The sequence below is a fragment of the Pristiophorus japonicus genome, chromosome 4 (assembly GCF_044704955.1).
Source record: "Pristiophorus japonicus isolate sPriJap1 chromosome 4, sPriJap1.hap1, whole genome shotgun sequence".
Taxonomy (NCBI): domain Eukaryota; kingdom Metazoa; phylum Chordata; class Chondrichthyes; family Pristiophoridae; genus Pristiophorus; species Pristiophorus japonicus.
In genome coordinates, this window is record NC_091980.1 from 243742283 (window position 1) to 243758102 (window position 15820).

Consider the following 15820-nt stretch of genomic DNA (forward strand, 5'->3'; position numbering starts at 1 on the left):
CATACAATGTCACCTGAGAGATTTGTGTTTAAATGGAAATATGCACTTTCTTTGTACACTGTGAGGTAAATGCATTTGTTATCGAGCGAACAATTTTTGTTACTCTACCCCCTCCATTTGCTGTAACATGTGTCTTTTGCAGTGCACCATGGAGGTGATGACAGAGAGACTGACTTCATGTGGTGCTAGATCTGAAACATAATTTTAAGGCCATGCATTTTCCATCACCAAAATGTTAGGTATTCAACTTAATTATTTTTGTTTTTATTTTTTTAATTCCGAATATTTATTTTTTAATTCTTAGGATGACTTGGCCATGGCTGTTCTGCGCAAGACCTTCTTGTTTATTTCAGTTCTGGTGCACTAAATAAAATGTGCATAAAGTTCATTTAATTAAAGGAATGAATATTTATTTTATGGAATATGGCAACAGTCCAATGACTAAAAGAAATGATGCTGCAAGGTGCTCACACAGTTGTCAGCACTCATGCCAACACACTAGTACTTTCTCAATATTTTAACACCATTTCTAAAGGTCAGCATCCCAAATTTCAGAACCAGATTCTCCTACCTGCATTGAACTTATCATGGTGCTAAGTGCAAATACTGTAGCAGAGTCTCTGAGAGTTGACTGGCTATCAAATGTTCCTTGGGTGTCCATCAGCAGCACTGCAACCTGCAAATGATACAGAACTGTTGGTGACCTTTAAAAGGCATGTTGATGATATTTACTATCATTACCAACACTGCAAAAGGAAATAATCAACTCCATAGATGTACAAGCACAATTACAAAGATTCATCCCTGTCTGGAGTAAAAATAAAACGGGGAAGGTGGCTCAACCGTGGCTAACAAGGGAAATTAAGGATAGTGTTAAATCCAAGGAAGAGGCATATAAATTGGCCAGAAAAAGCAGCAAACCTGAGGACTTGGAGAAATTTAGAATTCAGCAGAGGAGGACAAAGGGTTTAATTAGGAGGGGGGAAATAGAGTATGAGAGGAAGCTTGCTGGGAACATAAAAACTGACTGCAAAAGCTTCTATAAATATGTGAAGAGAAAAAGATTATTGAAGACAAACGTAGGTCCCTTGCAGTCAGAATCAGGTTAATTTATAATGGGGAACAAAGAAATGGCAGACCAGTTGAAAAAATACTTTGGTTCTGTCTTCACAAAGGAAGACACAAATAACCTTCCGCAAATACGAGGGGACCAAGGGTCTAGTGAGAAGGAGGAACTGAAGGAAATCCTTATTAGGTGGGAAATTGATGGGATTGAAAGCCGATAAATCCCCAGGGCCTGATAGTCTGCATCCCAGAGTACTTAAGGAAGTGGCCCTAGAAATAGTGGATGCATCAGTGATCATTGTCTAACAGTCTATCGACTCTGAATCAGTTCCTATGGACTGGAGGGAAGATAATATAACACCACTTTTTAAAAAAGGGAGAGAAAACGGGTAATTATAGATCAGTTATCTTGACATCAGTAGTGGGTAAAATGTTGCAATCAATTATTAAAGATGAAATAGCAGCGCATTTGGAAAGCAGTGACAGGATCGGTCCAAGTCAGCATGGATTTATGAAAGGGAAATCATGCTTGACAAATCTTCTGGAATTTTTTGAGGATGTAACTAGTAGAGTGGACAAGGAAGTGGTGTATTTGGACTTTCAAAAGGCTTTTGATAAGGTCCCACACATGAGATTGGTGTGTAAAATTAAAGCACATGGTATTGGGGGTAATGTACTGACATGGATAGAGAACTGGTTGGCAGACAGGAAGCAGAGAGTCGGGATAAACGGTTCCTTTTCCGAACGGCGGGCAATGACTAGTGGGGTGCCGTAGTGCCCAGTGCTGGGACCCCAGCTATTTACAATATACATCAATGATTTAGATGAAGGAATTAAGTGTAACATCTACAAGTTTGCAGATGACACTAAGCTGGGTGGCGATGTGAGCTGTGAGGAGGATGCTAAGAGGCTGCAGGGTGACTTGGACAGGTTAGGTGAGTGGGCAAATGCATGGCAGATGCAGTATAATGTGAATAAATGTGAGGTTATCCACTTTGGTGGCAAAAACACAAAGGCAGAATATTATCTGAATGGCGGCAGATTAGGAAAAGGGGAGGTGCAACGCGATCTGTGTGTCATGGTACATCAGTCATTGAAAGTTGGCATGCAGGTTCAGCAGGCGGTGAAGAAGGCAAATGGTATGTTGGTCTTCATAGCTAGGGGATTTGAGTATAGGAGCAAGGAGGTCTTACTGCAGGGCCTTGGTGAGGCCTCACCTGGAATATTGTGTTCAGTTTTGGTCTCCTAATCTGAGAAAGGATGTTCTTTCTATTGAGGGAGTGTAGCAAAGGTTCACCAGACTGATTCCCAGGATGGCTGGACTGACATATGAGGAGAGACTGGATCGACTGGGCCTGAATTCACTGGAGTTTTGAAGGATGAGAGGGGATCTCATGGAAACATATAAAATTCTGATGGGACTGGACAGGTTAGATGCAGGAAGAATGTTCCCGATGTTGGGGAAGTCCAGAACCAGGGAACACAGTCTAAGGATAAGGGGTAAGTCATTTAGGATTGAGATGAGGAGAAACTTCTTCATTCAGAGAGTTGTCAACCTGTGGAATTCTCTACTGCAGAGAGTTATTGATAACAGTTCATTGGATATATTCAAGAGGGAGTTAGAGATGGCCCTTACGGCTAAAGGGATGAAGGGGTATGGAGAGAAAGCAGGAAAGGAGTACTGAGGTGAATGATCATCAGCCATGATCTTATTGAATGGTGGTGCAGGCTGGAAGGGCCGAATGGCCTCCTCCTGCACCTATTTTCTATGTTTCTATATTTCATCTAGTCCCTCTGATTAGAAAAAAACTGAAAAAACATTAAGAAAATGTTAATTCTGACTATGTAATCTCAATGGTTTCATTATATATATGCTTACATAAAGGATGCATTAAATGCTCTTTGCAACCCAATAATTGTAAAAATGCCAAAAATAACAATACGCTTATGAATTCTGATTCCTATTCCGTATACTGATTGCTCTCAATACTTTACAAAATTGAAATAAAATCAGCAAATGCTGGAAATGCACAGCTGGTTGGTCAGCATCTGAAAAAGATAGCTGATGTTTAGGCAGGACTCCAGATTCAAGCTGCTCTATCCCACCCAAAACACAAACCCTGTCTTTACAGACCACAATTAATTTGACATTTCCAGCATTTTTAGTTTTTCTTTTATTTCAGATTTCCAGCATTCACTTCCCATATTATGTATAAAGTTGAATCTTGATAATCTATAGACAAGCTGCTCTTGAATCATACTTCTTCACACCACAGAGAAAAAAAAACCTCTGTAAAGTTATGTACAATGGCTCTATTCATTCAACAAATGAACATTTCTTTAAAAAGTGAAGCAATACCAAAACTTCATTGGGTGAGGCACAGCCCGAGGCAATTTGAGAATTACTACTCTACCTGAAGCTACCGCACTACGCAAACCTGTAATGTTTTTTTTAGGAGGCTGGTGTGAAGCATAAATACTAGCATAGACCAGTTGGGCCGGATGACCTGCTTCTGTGCTGTAGATTCTATGTAATTATTTATCTTGTTGATCTGTTCTCACCTTCTCTCCATTTGGTTTGTCCACCAGAAACACTTCACTCCATATCTGAATCCCAGTCGTCTCTCGCTCTGATCCTCCACGCCAGGAGAAACCAGTCAGAGGCTCATCATCGTGACCTAACCAGGCATTGGGATCCTAAATTAGGGAAATAAACAATTCAAAGAATTTGACATAAAAATTGTATTTTTTTTATAACCATTGAATCCAAGAATCCATCTCCAATATTCAGAAATCATGAATATAAATATTTTTATAAGTAACATTTAATGCGTAATACAATATATTTTGGATTATTGCTATTGCAAATACTATAATAGTCAAAATGCAAATGACTTGAATTTGAGAGTATGTTCTTTATTCAGTTAGAAGCGAGATACTCAACAGAATGAAAACCCTCCTGCCTCTGTGCAATTTTATGGAAGGTGGCTTGTAGTGGCATTCTCTTCCTCCAGTCACCATCACTTATTTGCTGATGTCTTGGTCTTAGCTGAGGCATTCAGCTGGACAGTTGATCAAATCTTCCGGCCACTTTGCCTCTTTGAGGTCCCTTGCTGCCTCTTCGAGTGCTGCAGCAGCATCCCTGCCTGGATTTTCTGCTCTTCAACTGGTGGGTTCCCTTAGGCAGTGAGAATTGAGTCAGGGGCCCAACAAGCATAGCAACTAACAATCAACACAGGGAAATGGGTTGAGGTTGAGGCAAATCCAGAGGGGTGGGTGACAATCAAAAGGGGAGGGTGACAATCAAAAGGGGAGGATAGGAGAGTAGAATCCCGGCCTTTGTGGCATAGTCCCATTAAGGTCTGATATGCAAAAATATTTTAATGAATACCAGATGCAATTTTCCAACTTTTGCGCCAAAGTTACACATTCCCTCTACAAAGTCCATTTTGAATGGGTGGAAAGGAAGCTCGATGTGTAATGGATCTCATAAGGAGGAACAACCAACAGGCTGTGGATATTTTTGTTGCAGTGTTTACTGTACCATTTTTAATTTGAGATTCTTTTTCACCATTTCTGAATTTTTTTTATTAATGTATTAACTTGTGGTTTTCTTTTTGAGGGAATCATTTCTATTTACTAATGATGGTACATTTGGTTTAAAACATCACCAAAAAGGTCAATTATTGCCTGCTAAGTCTCCAGAAAACAGACTGTAAGTTAATTATTTACAGAACCTCAGCAGAAAAGAAAGAAACAGAAGAGAAAAAAAAGAGGGTGCATGAAATGGATGTTTAAAAATACAAGCTTTCATGTGAGCTCAGAGTCACAAGGCAACTAGATGCAGGTTCAATGTCCTGTGGCAGGCAGCAACTGAAAGTACATTTATGATAGGGTTGGTTTTGATGCACCCCAAATAGAATGGGGGTGATTTTTTTAACTGCTGGCTCTCTGAAAAACGAGTGGCTGTCGATTGTAATTCGGTGGCACACCTCCATGTACCATCTAAAGCCCGCCTGAGGCAATTTTCAGGTAGGCCTGTAAATCTAAAACAGATTTAGGCTGCTTAAATATGCAAATTAGAGTCCTATGCCATTTGCAACTTTGAGGTAAAATGGCCACAAAATCAACCTTGTTAACGCTGCCTATTTGTACCAGAAAGTGAGCAGCCTAGTGAGCATTGTAGGGAGTGTAGGATGATGCTCAGAAAACTGCCAAGTGAAGTTTTAATTTTAGTTTGGTTGGGCCAGGAGCAGGTGGCTAGTTAAAGTTTCCTCCCCGCCTCCCCCCCAAGCTACGACAACTTCTTTACCATCTCCAGAGCTGACCAGCTGGCCAGATCAACACGAGAGCCGGCCGATTTCTCGCCCTCCCACAACCAGCAAGCTGCAGTCGGCACCCTTTTGGCACCTGTGCTCGGCAGTGGCATTTAAATAAGGTTCGGGCCTCAAAATGACTCAAGCCGGAAAGAACGGACGTGCAGTGCAGCTGCCCCATCGACTTCGGTGTCAGCGTGGCTCAGTGGTAACACTTTCATCTCTGAGTCAGACGGTTGTTGTTTCAAGCACCACTCCAGAGGCTTGAGCACCTAATTTAGACTGGCACTTCTATGCTGTACTGAAGGAGTCCTGAACTGTCAGAGGTGCTGCCTTTTGAATGAGACGTTAAACCGAGACCCTGTCTGCCCTTTGGGGTGGATGTAAAAAATCCAATAACAATATTTGAAGAACAGCAGGCGAGTTCTCCCTGGTGTCTTGGCCAATATTTATCTCTCAATTAACATTACTAAAATAAACCTGATTATCTGGTCATTATCACATTGCTGTTCCTGGAACCATGCTGTGCACAAATAAATAGCTGCATTCCTATATTACAACCGTGACTAAACTTGTAAAAGTACTTCATTGACTGTAAAGCACTTTAGGACATACTGAGGTCCAAGGATCTTCCATTGAAGTTATAGTGGATGATTGGAAGAACCCCCGCCCGCACCCCCCATATATTAAACCCCAGGATTTCCTTATTATTATCTAAATGGCGAGTAGCTCGGAGCAGTGGAGAAGCAGAAAGATTTAGGGGTCCATGTACATAAATCATTAAAAGCTAGTGAATGGATACAAAAAATAATTAAAACGGCTTATAGAATGTTAGCCTTCATCTCAAGGGGCTGAAGTATGAAGGGGTGGAAGTTATGCTACAGATGTTTAAAGTTTTGGTTAGACCACATGTGGAGTGTTGTGTTCAGTTCTGGGCACTGCATTGCAGGAAGGATATGATTGCCTTGTAGGGGTGCACACAGATTCACCAGAATTATACCAGGGATAAAAGGGTTAAATTATGAGGACAGGTTGCATTCCTTTGAGTATTGAAGATTAAGGGGTGATCTAATTGAGGTGTTTAAGATGATTAACGGATTTGATATGGTAGATAAAGGGAAACTATTTCCTCTGGTCGGGGAATCCAGAAGGGGGCATAACCTTAAAATTAGAGCTAGGCCATTCAGGGGTGATGTCGGGAAACACTTCTTCACATAAAGGGTAATGGAAATCTGCAACTCTCTTCTCCCAAAGAGCTGTTGAGGCTAAGTCAACTGAAAATTTCTAAACTGAAATTGATAGATTTTTGTTAGCGAAGAGCATTAAAGGATATGGATTCAAGGAGGTTAAATGGAGTTGAGCTACAGATCAGCCACGATCAAATTGAATGGTGAGGCTCGAGGGGCTGAATGGCCTATTCCTTTTCCTATGCTTTCCTATCCCTCTCACCGATAAGCCCCAAGCACCAGGCCCAACATGGGCCAGCTCACCTTGTTATTAAAGTTAGGCTGGCCCAGAAGGCCCAACTATGTCAGCCCTCATCAACAGTTGAGTAGATGCGAATCCTGCTGCCTCTGCCTCCGCAGATGGTGCTGAAAATTGTGTGCAAGTCACCGCTATGCCCATTTGTACCTGAAAGTTGCAAATGGCGTAGGACCTTGATTTTCATATTTAAGTCAGTTGTGAATCAATAGCAGAAACGTTTGCTGTCAGTTTACACTCACTTTAATTCTCAGCATCTCTTGGATACAGGAAATGTGTACAAATGTGAGCAGAAATTATGGGGAATATGAACAAAGATACAGCAGAGAAATTTCAGCCACAGAAATAGCTTTAGAGAAGTAAGGACCACCTGGCTGAGGTTTTCTTTGAGTCCCAATATTTTTTAATCGCAAGATTCACTATCCGAACATACGAAAACAGGATTTATTATAATAGTGAATAGATAGAGCGCCTGTATAATGCAGTTCTTTACTTTCAACAGATATATCCACTGGGCCAGCCAAAGGCACAAATGAGAAAACATAGTAACTCTGAATTTTTTTTTTATGCTGTGAGGATAATTATACTCTCCCATGTTTTGACATGTAAAACTGGATTAAATAGCAACATGATGCGAGCAAATTTCAGCACCTGGGCTTTTAATTGGCGGGACAATTGCTTTGGAGCTAATTAAAAGAGTTTTTCAAAACTTGTCCCAGTACCTGTATTAAATTGGGAGCCAAAAGGAAGAAGAAAACAGGCTAGTACAAGTTTGAGAATTTTTTTGGAGAGAAACAAATCTAGCAAAGACCATAAAGGCTAAATTAGAAAAGTAAAGTTAAAGTTTAAAAAAGAACATAAGAGGAACAATGGTGATAAAGCACAGGTAATGTATTTCCTCACATATTTTCCTCCAATTTTATGCTCTACTCTCTTCAAATAGAACTTTAGGATTAATATTACAGTTATAAAGCTAATCCTGATGTTTGAATGCTTAATTAATGTATTATTAGTAATTTTGGCATTGCAGCACATGAGCTGGAAACTTATAAAATTGTTTGGGCCAAAGTAAAGGATTAGAATTTGTCCAAAAGCAAACCTTTGTTCTCTGAAGGAAGTTTTAATGAGTGACTAATACAGTACTTTATGTAACTTTTCTAATCACTTATTCAAATGTTACTTGATGATAAACTTCCCTTTTAATCAACAATTTTATCAGCATTTCTTTATATCGATGTGATATATCACAGTGTGTCTTTTTTCAACATTTAATCCAGAACATTGTTAAATAATTAGTATGATGAACAACATGCCAAAGGGCTTGTCAGTTCCTTGTGCAGCTTGCAGCAAAAACACGTTTGCTTAGTTCGCAGGTAACAAGGCAATGGAAGGGGGGGAAACAGTCAGGGTTCCAGCATCCACAGTATTTTGCTTTTGTATTCCTGCTTCTGATTGCTGTCCAGTGATGTCATCTAGAAAATTAACAGGTTAATGTTGGGTGAGGACAAGATCAAACTTGACTGACACTCCCTGCAAGCAATCACTGTCAAGCCAAATGAAAGCTGGTCATTTGTAAATGATACTGCACCACCCAATGGTGTCAAGTTTCGGGCTGCGCCTAGAACGGCACAGCCCCGCGAGCCACGCCTGATTTCCGCGCTCAAAACTGCGGCAAAAACTTACCTCGGTATTCTCCACTCCCTCAGGTCGATCCAGGCCCTCGGCGTAGCGCAGCACAAGCTGTGGGGGGGCAGATCCAGGTCCCTGCGCTGAAAACAGTGCCGGGACCTCTGCACATCCACGCTACAGTGTGTGCGCATGTGCAGTAGCTCCAGGCACCAAAACTGTGTGGAAGGGGCCCGAAGCACACCGCCCCTAACCCTGGCCGAATGGGCTCACTGAAGCGGCGAAGATCAGACTGCTCGAGCTGCTGCTCTGGCTCTGGCTTCCCCCCCTGTTCAGCTCACGCTCCCTCTGGCTCTCTCACGCCCCAACCCCCCCCCCCCCAAGCTCCCACTCCGCTGCCTGCCTCTTCCCCCACCCCCACCCCACAGCTCCCGCTCCGCTGCCTGCCGCTTCCCCCCCCCCCCCGCCCCAGCTCCCGCTCCACTCCGGCTCCCCCGCCACCTCCCTCCCCCCCCCCCCCCCCACCTTCAAGTCCGGTCCGCTCCCTCTTCCTTCGGCGGGGCCTGCCCGCCTGAAGTCTTCGGCCCGGCTTCTTCACGTCGGCCGGGCCCGTTCTGCCTCACCCCTCCCTCCCTCTCCTCTTCCTCCCCCCCGCTCCCTCCCTCTCCTCTTCCTCCCCCCCCTCCCTCTCCTCTTCCTCCCCCCCTCCCTCCCCTCTCCCTTCCTCCCCTCTCCTCTCCCCTCCCCACTCCCCTCTCCTATCCCCCTTTCCCTCTCCTCTCCCCCCTCCTCCCTCTCCTCTTCCCCCCTCCTCCCTCTTCTCTTCCCACCCCCTCCTCCCTCTCCTTTTCCCCCCTCCTCCCTCTCCTCTTCCCCCCCTCCCCTCCTCTTTCCCCCCTCTCCTCTTCCCTCCTCCCTCTCCTCCCCCTCATCTACCCCCTCCTCCCCTCTCCTCTCTCCTCCCCCTCTTCCTCTCCTCTCCCCTCCCCCTCTCCTCTCCTCTCCCTCCCCCCTCTCCTCTCCTCTCCCTCCCCCCTCTTCCTCTCCTCTCCCTGTCCTCTTCTCCCCTCCTCCTCCCCCCTCTCCTCTCCTCCCTCTCCTCCCCTCTCCCCCCCTCCTCTCCTCTCCCCCCCTCTCTCCCCCCCTCCTCTCCTCTCCCCCCCTCCTCTCTCCTACCCCCCCTCCTCTCTCCTACCCCCCCTCCTCTCTCCTACCCCCCCTCCTCTCCTCCCCTCTCCTCCTCCCCCTCTCCTCTCCCTCTCCCCCCCCCCGCCTCCTCCTCTGACAGGCAATATTCTCCATCATTTATGAATAGAACTAGTGGAACTCCACTGGACAATTAGATCATTTTCAGTTAATTTCATCCAAGTAACTTGTGCGCATCCATTCAGTGTCCTCTTCAAAGAATTCTGACAGATTTTTGAGATATTTCTAAAAACATGACTACTCCTTGTATTTCTTTAAATGTTCTCTGAATGTACATTAGCAGAGTTTCAGTAAATGCTGCTGAACATTTCCTATACCACTGATGCGAGATTAATTAGTTCATAATTCCTGAGTCATGTCTCTTTTTTGAATAATTGCCTTTCCTGTAGTACTCTGGGCCAGCTCCTGCATCTATGGCTTCAGCTAGCTCATGCACTATTTTGACAGAAGAAATCCCCTCCAACAACAGATAACAAATCAGCTATACACAAATACTGGTGGTATGCTAAGTATTATGGGTGCACAGAGTTGACAAACAAGTTTCGGTTGTAATAATTACTGCTTCTGTGGGAATTTGTCCAATTCTACTTTTTCTTATAGGATGTACTCTGTGTGATCAATCATCATAGAATCATAGAAGTTTACAGCACGGAAGGAGGCCATTTCGGCCCATCGTGTCCATGCCCGCCAACAAGAGGCTATCCAGCCTAATCCCACTTTCCAGCTCTAGGTGTACGGCACTTAGGCCCAAAGTTTCCACATGATTTGCTCCTGATTTTTAGGAGCAACTGGTGGAGAACGGAGTATCTTAGAAATCGCAATTCTCCACATTTAAGTTTTCTGCAGTTCTAGTCATGTAGAACAGTTTCACTTTTGAACAGAATTTTTTTTTCCAAAAGGGGGCATGTCCGGCCACTGACGCCTGATTTGAAAGTTTCCACAGTGAAAACGTACTCCAAGCTAACTTAGAATGGAGCCGTTCCTAATGGCAGGGGGGGGGGAGGCAGTGAGGGCCCGACCTACGGCAGGAGCCGTTCCCGACGGCAGGGGGGGGGAGGCAGTGAGGGCCCGACCTACGGCAGTGGGGGGGAGGCAGTGAGAAGGCTGCAGGAAGCCTCAGAAGTTGAGTCAGCCATTCCCGACGGCGGGGGGGGGGGGGAGGAGGCCCCCCTGCCGTCGGTCGGGCCCGTCGGGAAATGGCTGCCTCATGGAAGGGCAATGTGGTTGTATTAAAAAATGTTAAAAAATTAAACAGCTACAAAGAACTACAAAAATGGCCGAGTGCCAATGTTTCCTTCACACAGCGCGTGCGCGAACGCTCCAACGCATACGCTCAGGGTTGCCGGCACGAAAAAAAACTCATTTAAATGGTACCCGCCCCCTCCTACTTACAAAATCGGCGCGAGTGGTAGGCTCCGCCCCCTGGGCACCGCACCAAGCTGACATCGAGCTGCAAAGCGCTCGAGAATAGCGCGTTTTTTTTTCAGGCGCCGTTTTCGGCGCGAAAAACGGGCGCCCAGCTCGGAGGGGCGCCTGTTTTTCCGCGTGCGGAAACTTGGGGCCTTAAAGTGCACATCCAAGTACTTTTTAAATGTGGTGAGGGTTTCTGCCTCTATCACCCCTTCAGGCAGTGAGTTCCAGGCCATCACAACCTTCCGCGTGAAGAAACTTCCCCTCAAATCCCCTCTAAACCTTCTACCAATTACTTTAAATTTATGTCCCCTGGTTGTTGATCCCTCTGCGAAGGGAAATAAATTCTTTCTATCCACTATATCTAGGTCCCTCATAATTTTATACACCTCAATGAGGTCTCCTCTCAGCCTCCTCTGTTCCAAGGAAAACAAACCCAGCCTATCCAATTTGCCCTCATAGCTAAGATTCTTCCCTCCCGGCAACATCCTCATAAATCTCCTCTGTACCCTCTCCAGTGCAATCATGTCCTTCCTGTAATGCAGTGACCAGAACTACACGTAGTACTCCAGCTGTGGCCTAACCAGTGTTTTATACAGTTCATGCATAAACCCCCTGCTCTTGTATTCTATGCGTCAGCTAAGAAAGGCAAGTACTCCATTTGCCTTTTTAACCACCTTATCTACCTGGCCTGCTACCTTCAGGGATCTGTGGACATGCACTCCAAGGTCCCTTTGTTCCTCTACACTTCTCAGTGCCCTACCATTTAATGTATATTCCCTTTCCTTGTTAGCCCTACACAAATGCATTACCTCACACTTCTCCAGATTAAATTCCATTTGCCACTGTTCTGCCCACCTGACCAGTTGATTGATATCTTCTTGCAGTCTACAGCTTTCTTCTTCATTATCAACCACACAACCGATTTTAATATCATCTGCAAACTTCTTAATCATACCCCCTATATTCAAGTCTAGATCATTGATGTATATCACAAAAAGCAAGGGACCCAGCACTGAGCCCTGCGGAACCCCACTGGAAACATCGTTCCAGTCACTGAAACACCCATCAGCCATTACCCTTTGCTTCCTGTCTCTGAGCCAATTTTGGATCCAATTTGTCACATTGCCCTGGGTCCCATGGGCTTTTACTTTTGTGACCGGTCTGCCATGTGGGACCTTATCAAAAGCTTTGCTAAAATCCATTTACATTACATCATACACTTTGCCCTCATCGACCCTCCTGGTTACCTCCTCGAAAAATTAAATCAGGTTAGTCAGACACGACCTTCCCTTAACAAATCCGTGCTGACTGTCCTTGATTAATCCGTGTCTTTTATCCTGTCCTTCAGGATTTTTTCCAATAGTTTTCCCACCACTGAGGTTAGGCTGACTGGCCTGTAATTACTCGGTCTATCCCTTTCTCCCTTCTTAAACCACATTAGCAGTCCTCCAGTCTTCTGCCACCACACCTGAAGCCAGAGAGGATTGGAAAATGATGGTCAAAGCCTCTGCTATTTCCTCTTTTGCTTTGCTTAACAGCCATTTCATCCGGGCCTGGGGACTTAACCACTTTCAAAGCTGCTAAACCCCTCATTCCTCATCTCTTCCTATGTTTATTTCATCTAATATTTCACACTCCTCCTCCTTGAAAACAGTGTCTGCATCGCCCCTCTCTTTTGTGAAAACAGATGCAAAGTATTCATTAAGGACCATACCCACATCTTCTGCCTCCATACACAGATTACTCTCATGGTCTCTAATAGGCCCTACCCTTTCTTTAGTTATTCTCTTGCTCTTAATATATTTATAAAACATCTTTGGGTTTTCCTTGATTTTACTTGCCAAACATTTTTCATGCTCTTTCTTTGCTTTCCTAATATCCTTTTTAATTTCACCCCTGGACTTTTTATACTCAGAGAGATTCTGCAGTATTTAGCCCTCTGTCATAAGCCTCCCTTTTTTTTTTATCCTACCCTGTAAGTCCCTAGACATCCAGGGGGCTCTAGATTATCTCGGAATAAGCTCCATCAACCTTACAGAAATGTGTAAATGCTGATACCATTTACGTGGCCATAAATGGGATCAACAATTTCTAACATGACTGCAAAAACAAAAGGCTAGATTTTCTGACTGGATACATACTCAACCAGAAGTCAGACAGTACAGGAACAACACATGAACAGAAGTAGGTCATGCAGCTCCTCGAGCTCTCGCCCAACCCGAAATGTGTTCATTCCAATTGTTATCCTTGGGTCAGCCTCATTAGCATAATGGGGGCAAGTTCCTAGCACTGCAAACACCTGTGATTAGGAGCATGCTGACTGCAGGATGGGAAATCAGGTGTTGCTGCAGGATTGAAAGTTCTGCAGAGCTTAAAAGTTCAGCCTGTTCTTTGACTTTTCAAGGCAACAAGCTTTTTCTTTGGTAGTTCACAATATCAGAAAGGCGTTGAGTAGTGCAGAGAACATTCTGTTTTTTTTCCAAATGAGTTGAAATAAATTCTGCAATCGGGAGTGAAGCTCAGAAGAGTTCTCTGTTTGGGACAGAGTAGCATGGAACCAGCAGGCAAGCTGCACAATGAGAATGGCAGGAAGTGGCTACCAGCAGACAATGGGGCCCAGAAGAGCCGAGGGCCCAGGGGCAGCACGGGCCAGCCCACACTGCGATATGTGTGTACACTAGGTCCGTGCAGCAGGGCAGGTCTCCAGTGTCCTGGTTAACCCTTGCCACTGTATAAAGGCCTAGCTCTGTCAAGCCCGAGTGGTAGTTGATGTGTAACAGTCACCACACGTTAAAAAAATCCACACACAGGCATCTTCCACCCCCTCAATTGGACTTCAGGACTGGAATATCGGGTCCTTCATTGAAACATCTGTGAACCCATGTCGAAGCAAGTCATCCTCTTTCGAAGGATTGTCTATGATAATGATGAATGTGCAACGCTGGAAAAAGTTTAATGGTTTAACCTGGTCAGATAAGGTGGACAAAACCATTAGCATCTTCCATTAATTCAGTGTACTTAAGCATACACGGCACTTACAATTACCTCCTCCTCACAATGTCTTGAAATACTTTCAGGGCTAGACACGAATGCCCAGTATACTGCACTACTAGCTTCTGGTATAGTTCCTTACTTGAATAATTCAGTCCCAAGGTAATTCTTTCAAGTAATGTAGCTGCGGGATGCATAAATGTGTCATAATACTGTGGGCTGCAAGCTGGCACTTGGGTAGCAGTGTATGTGATCATGGCAGTTGAACCTTTCACTTCTACTCTGCTTGCCGAGGAAGACAACCCAAAAAAGGGAAGGAACATGCCCAGGAGGAGAATCCATTGATATTCACCCTGTAACCCTGAGTGACAAGAAAGCCTTGCAAATCCTAAAGAGCGGTGTCACAGTATCGGTTGCAGGTGAAGAAGTCAAAGGACTGGCTGCAGCTCAGGGTTTGTAGCAACCTCTTTTTTTTTCTTCTTCTTGTCCCATTTTCTCATTTAATCTGCACAACGTATATTGATGAACTTTACCATGTTAGTTTTTCTACTGAAAGCTCAATATGAAAGTGCCTTTGTGAGAACAACATTGCAGCCTCTGTTCATCTTCTGTTTCTTTAGGTGTTGTACAGGAAGCTGAGCTAGCACACACCATCATTCATTCTATCCCTCGCAACCTCAAGCTCATATATATCCAGGGGAATTAGATAGTAAGTTAGAGAAGAGTGTACTGAATTAGACAAGAACATCAGTGAACAGCAGCTGATGGTGGTGATGACAGAAGCGTAGCAACCTATTTTCCAGAGCCAGCAAGCATCCCACCATGGCTGATGACCTTGTTATCCAGACCTCATCGGCTATCTATTTAAAATAAGAATGCTTTGAGCATTGAGTTTGTGAAGTCACTGGAAACTCATGTGCAGGAGTCCACTAGCTAGCTGCACCATAAATTGCAATGACAACTCAAGAGACATCTACAATGGAAGTCCCCTTTGCCAAAGGCCCCAAGAGCAGACAGTGCTTCTCCCTTGTATTCTATGACTACTGCCACAGAGCTCTGGGATTCCAGAATGGAAGGGGCTATCTATTCTTCAATAGGTTTCAGGATCACCTACAGAGACCTTTAATGACCTAATTGTTATCATTAGATCTCCAGTCATGCCAATCGGTAACCTTTGTGATGAATATCCAGGAGCATGGTTGCAATCGGTACAGATAAGGGTCCTGTCAGTCAGGGTAACAACAAATCCAGATCCTTCTCCCAGCCACTTTCAATGCTTCAATCACATGGACCAGAAAGTGTGCAGGGCCAAGCTGCCAATGTAGTTATGCAATTGGCCCAGCTGGCCAATCACAAGAAGCTCTTACAGCACACAAGCAATCCTGCCAAGCACCAGGATGGGTTTAAGAGGTCATACACTGCATACTGTTATAGGCACAATGCCCAAAAAATTGCCATAATGTGTCCTCAAAATGGAGTCAGTAGTCAGATTGAACTATGGGATACTAAAGGGCTAGAAACCTTGAATACTCAGAGCAACAAGCCATTCTCACAAAGACTAGAAAAGCATAGACTATCAAAACCACAGGCCCATATATCGCTCATGTAGAACGCTTTATCTGTTATTTACAAAAAGGGCATCTCTGACCGTGAGATTAGAGAGATAAAGGTTACACGTTGTACAGCTGCGCCATCCAGATCCAGCAGATATGAGCCACAAT

The 15820-nt window shown here is 44.4% G+C and overlaps 1 protein-coding gene across 2 annotated transcripts in view; it reads right to left on the reverse strand.

Moving 5' to 3' along the window:
• atl1 (atlastin GTPase 1) overlaps positions 1-15820 on the reverse strand; it is a 103330-nt gene that overhangs the window by 52586 nt on the left and 34924 nt on the right. Inside the window, exons 3-4 of one of the 2 annotated variants that reach the window (XM_070877502.1) lie at positions 3628-3762; positions 572-676 (exon numbers count right to left, since the gene is read on the reverse strand). In XM_070877502.1, the coding sequence (XP_070733603.1) occupies positions 572-676; positions 3628-3762 (240 nt within the window). The remainder of the gene's footprint in view (positions 1-571; positions 677-3627; positions 3763-15820) is intronic. The other variant, XM_070877503.1, reaches the window with a different exon arrangement.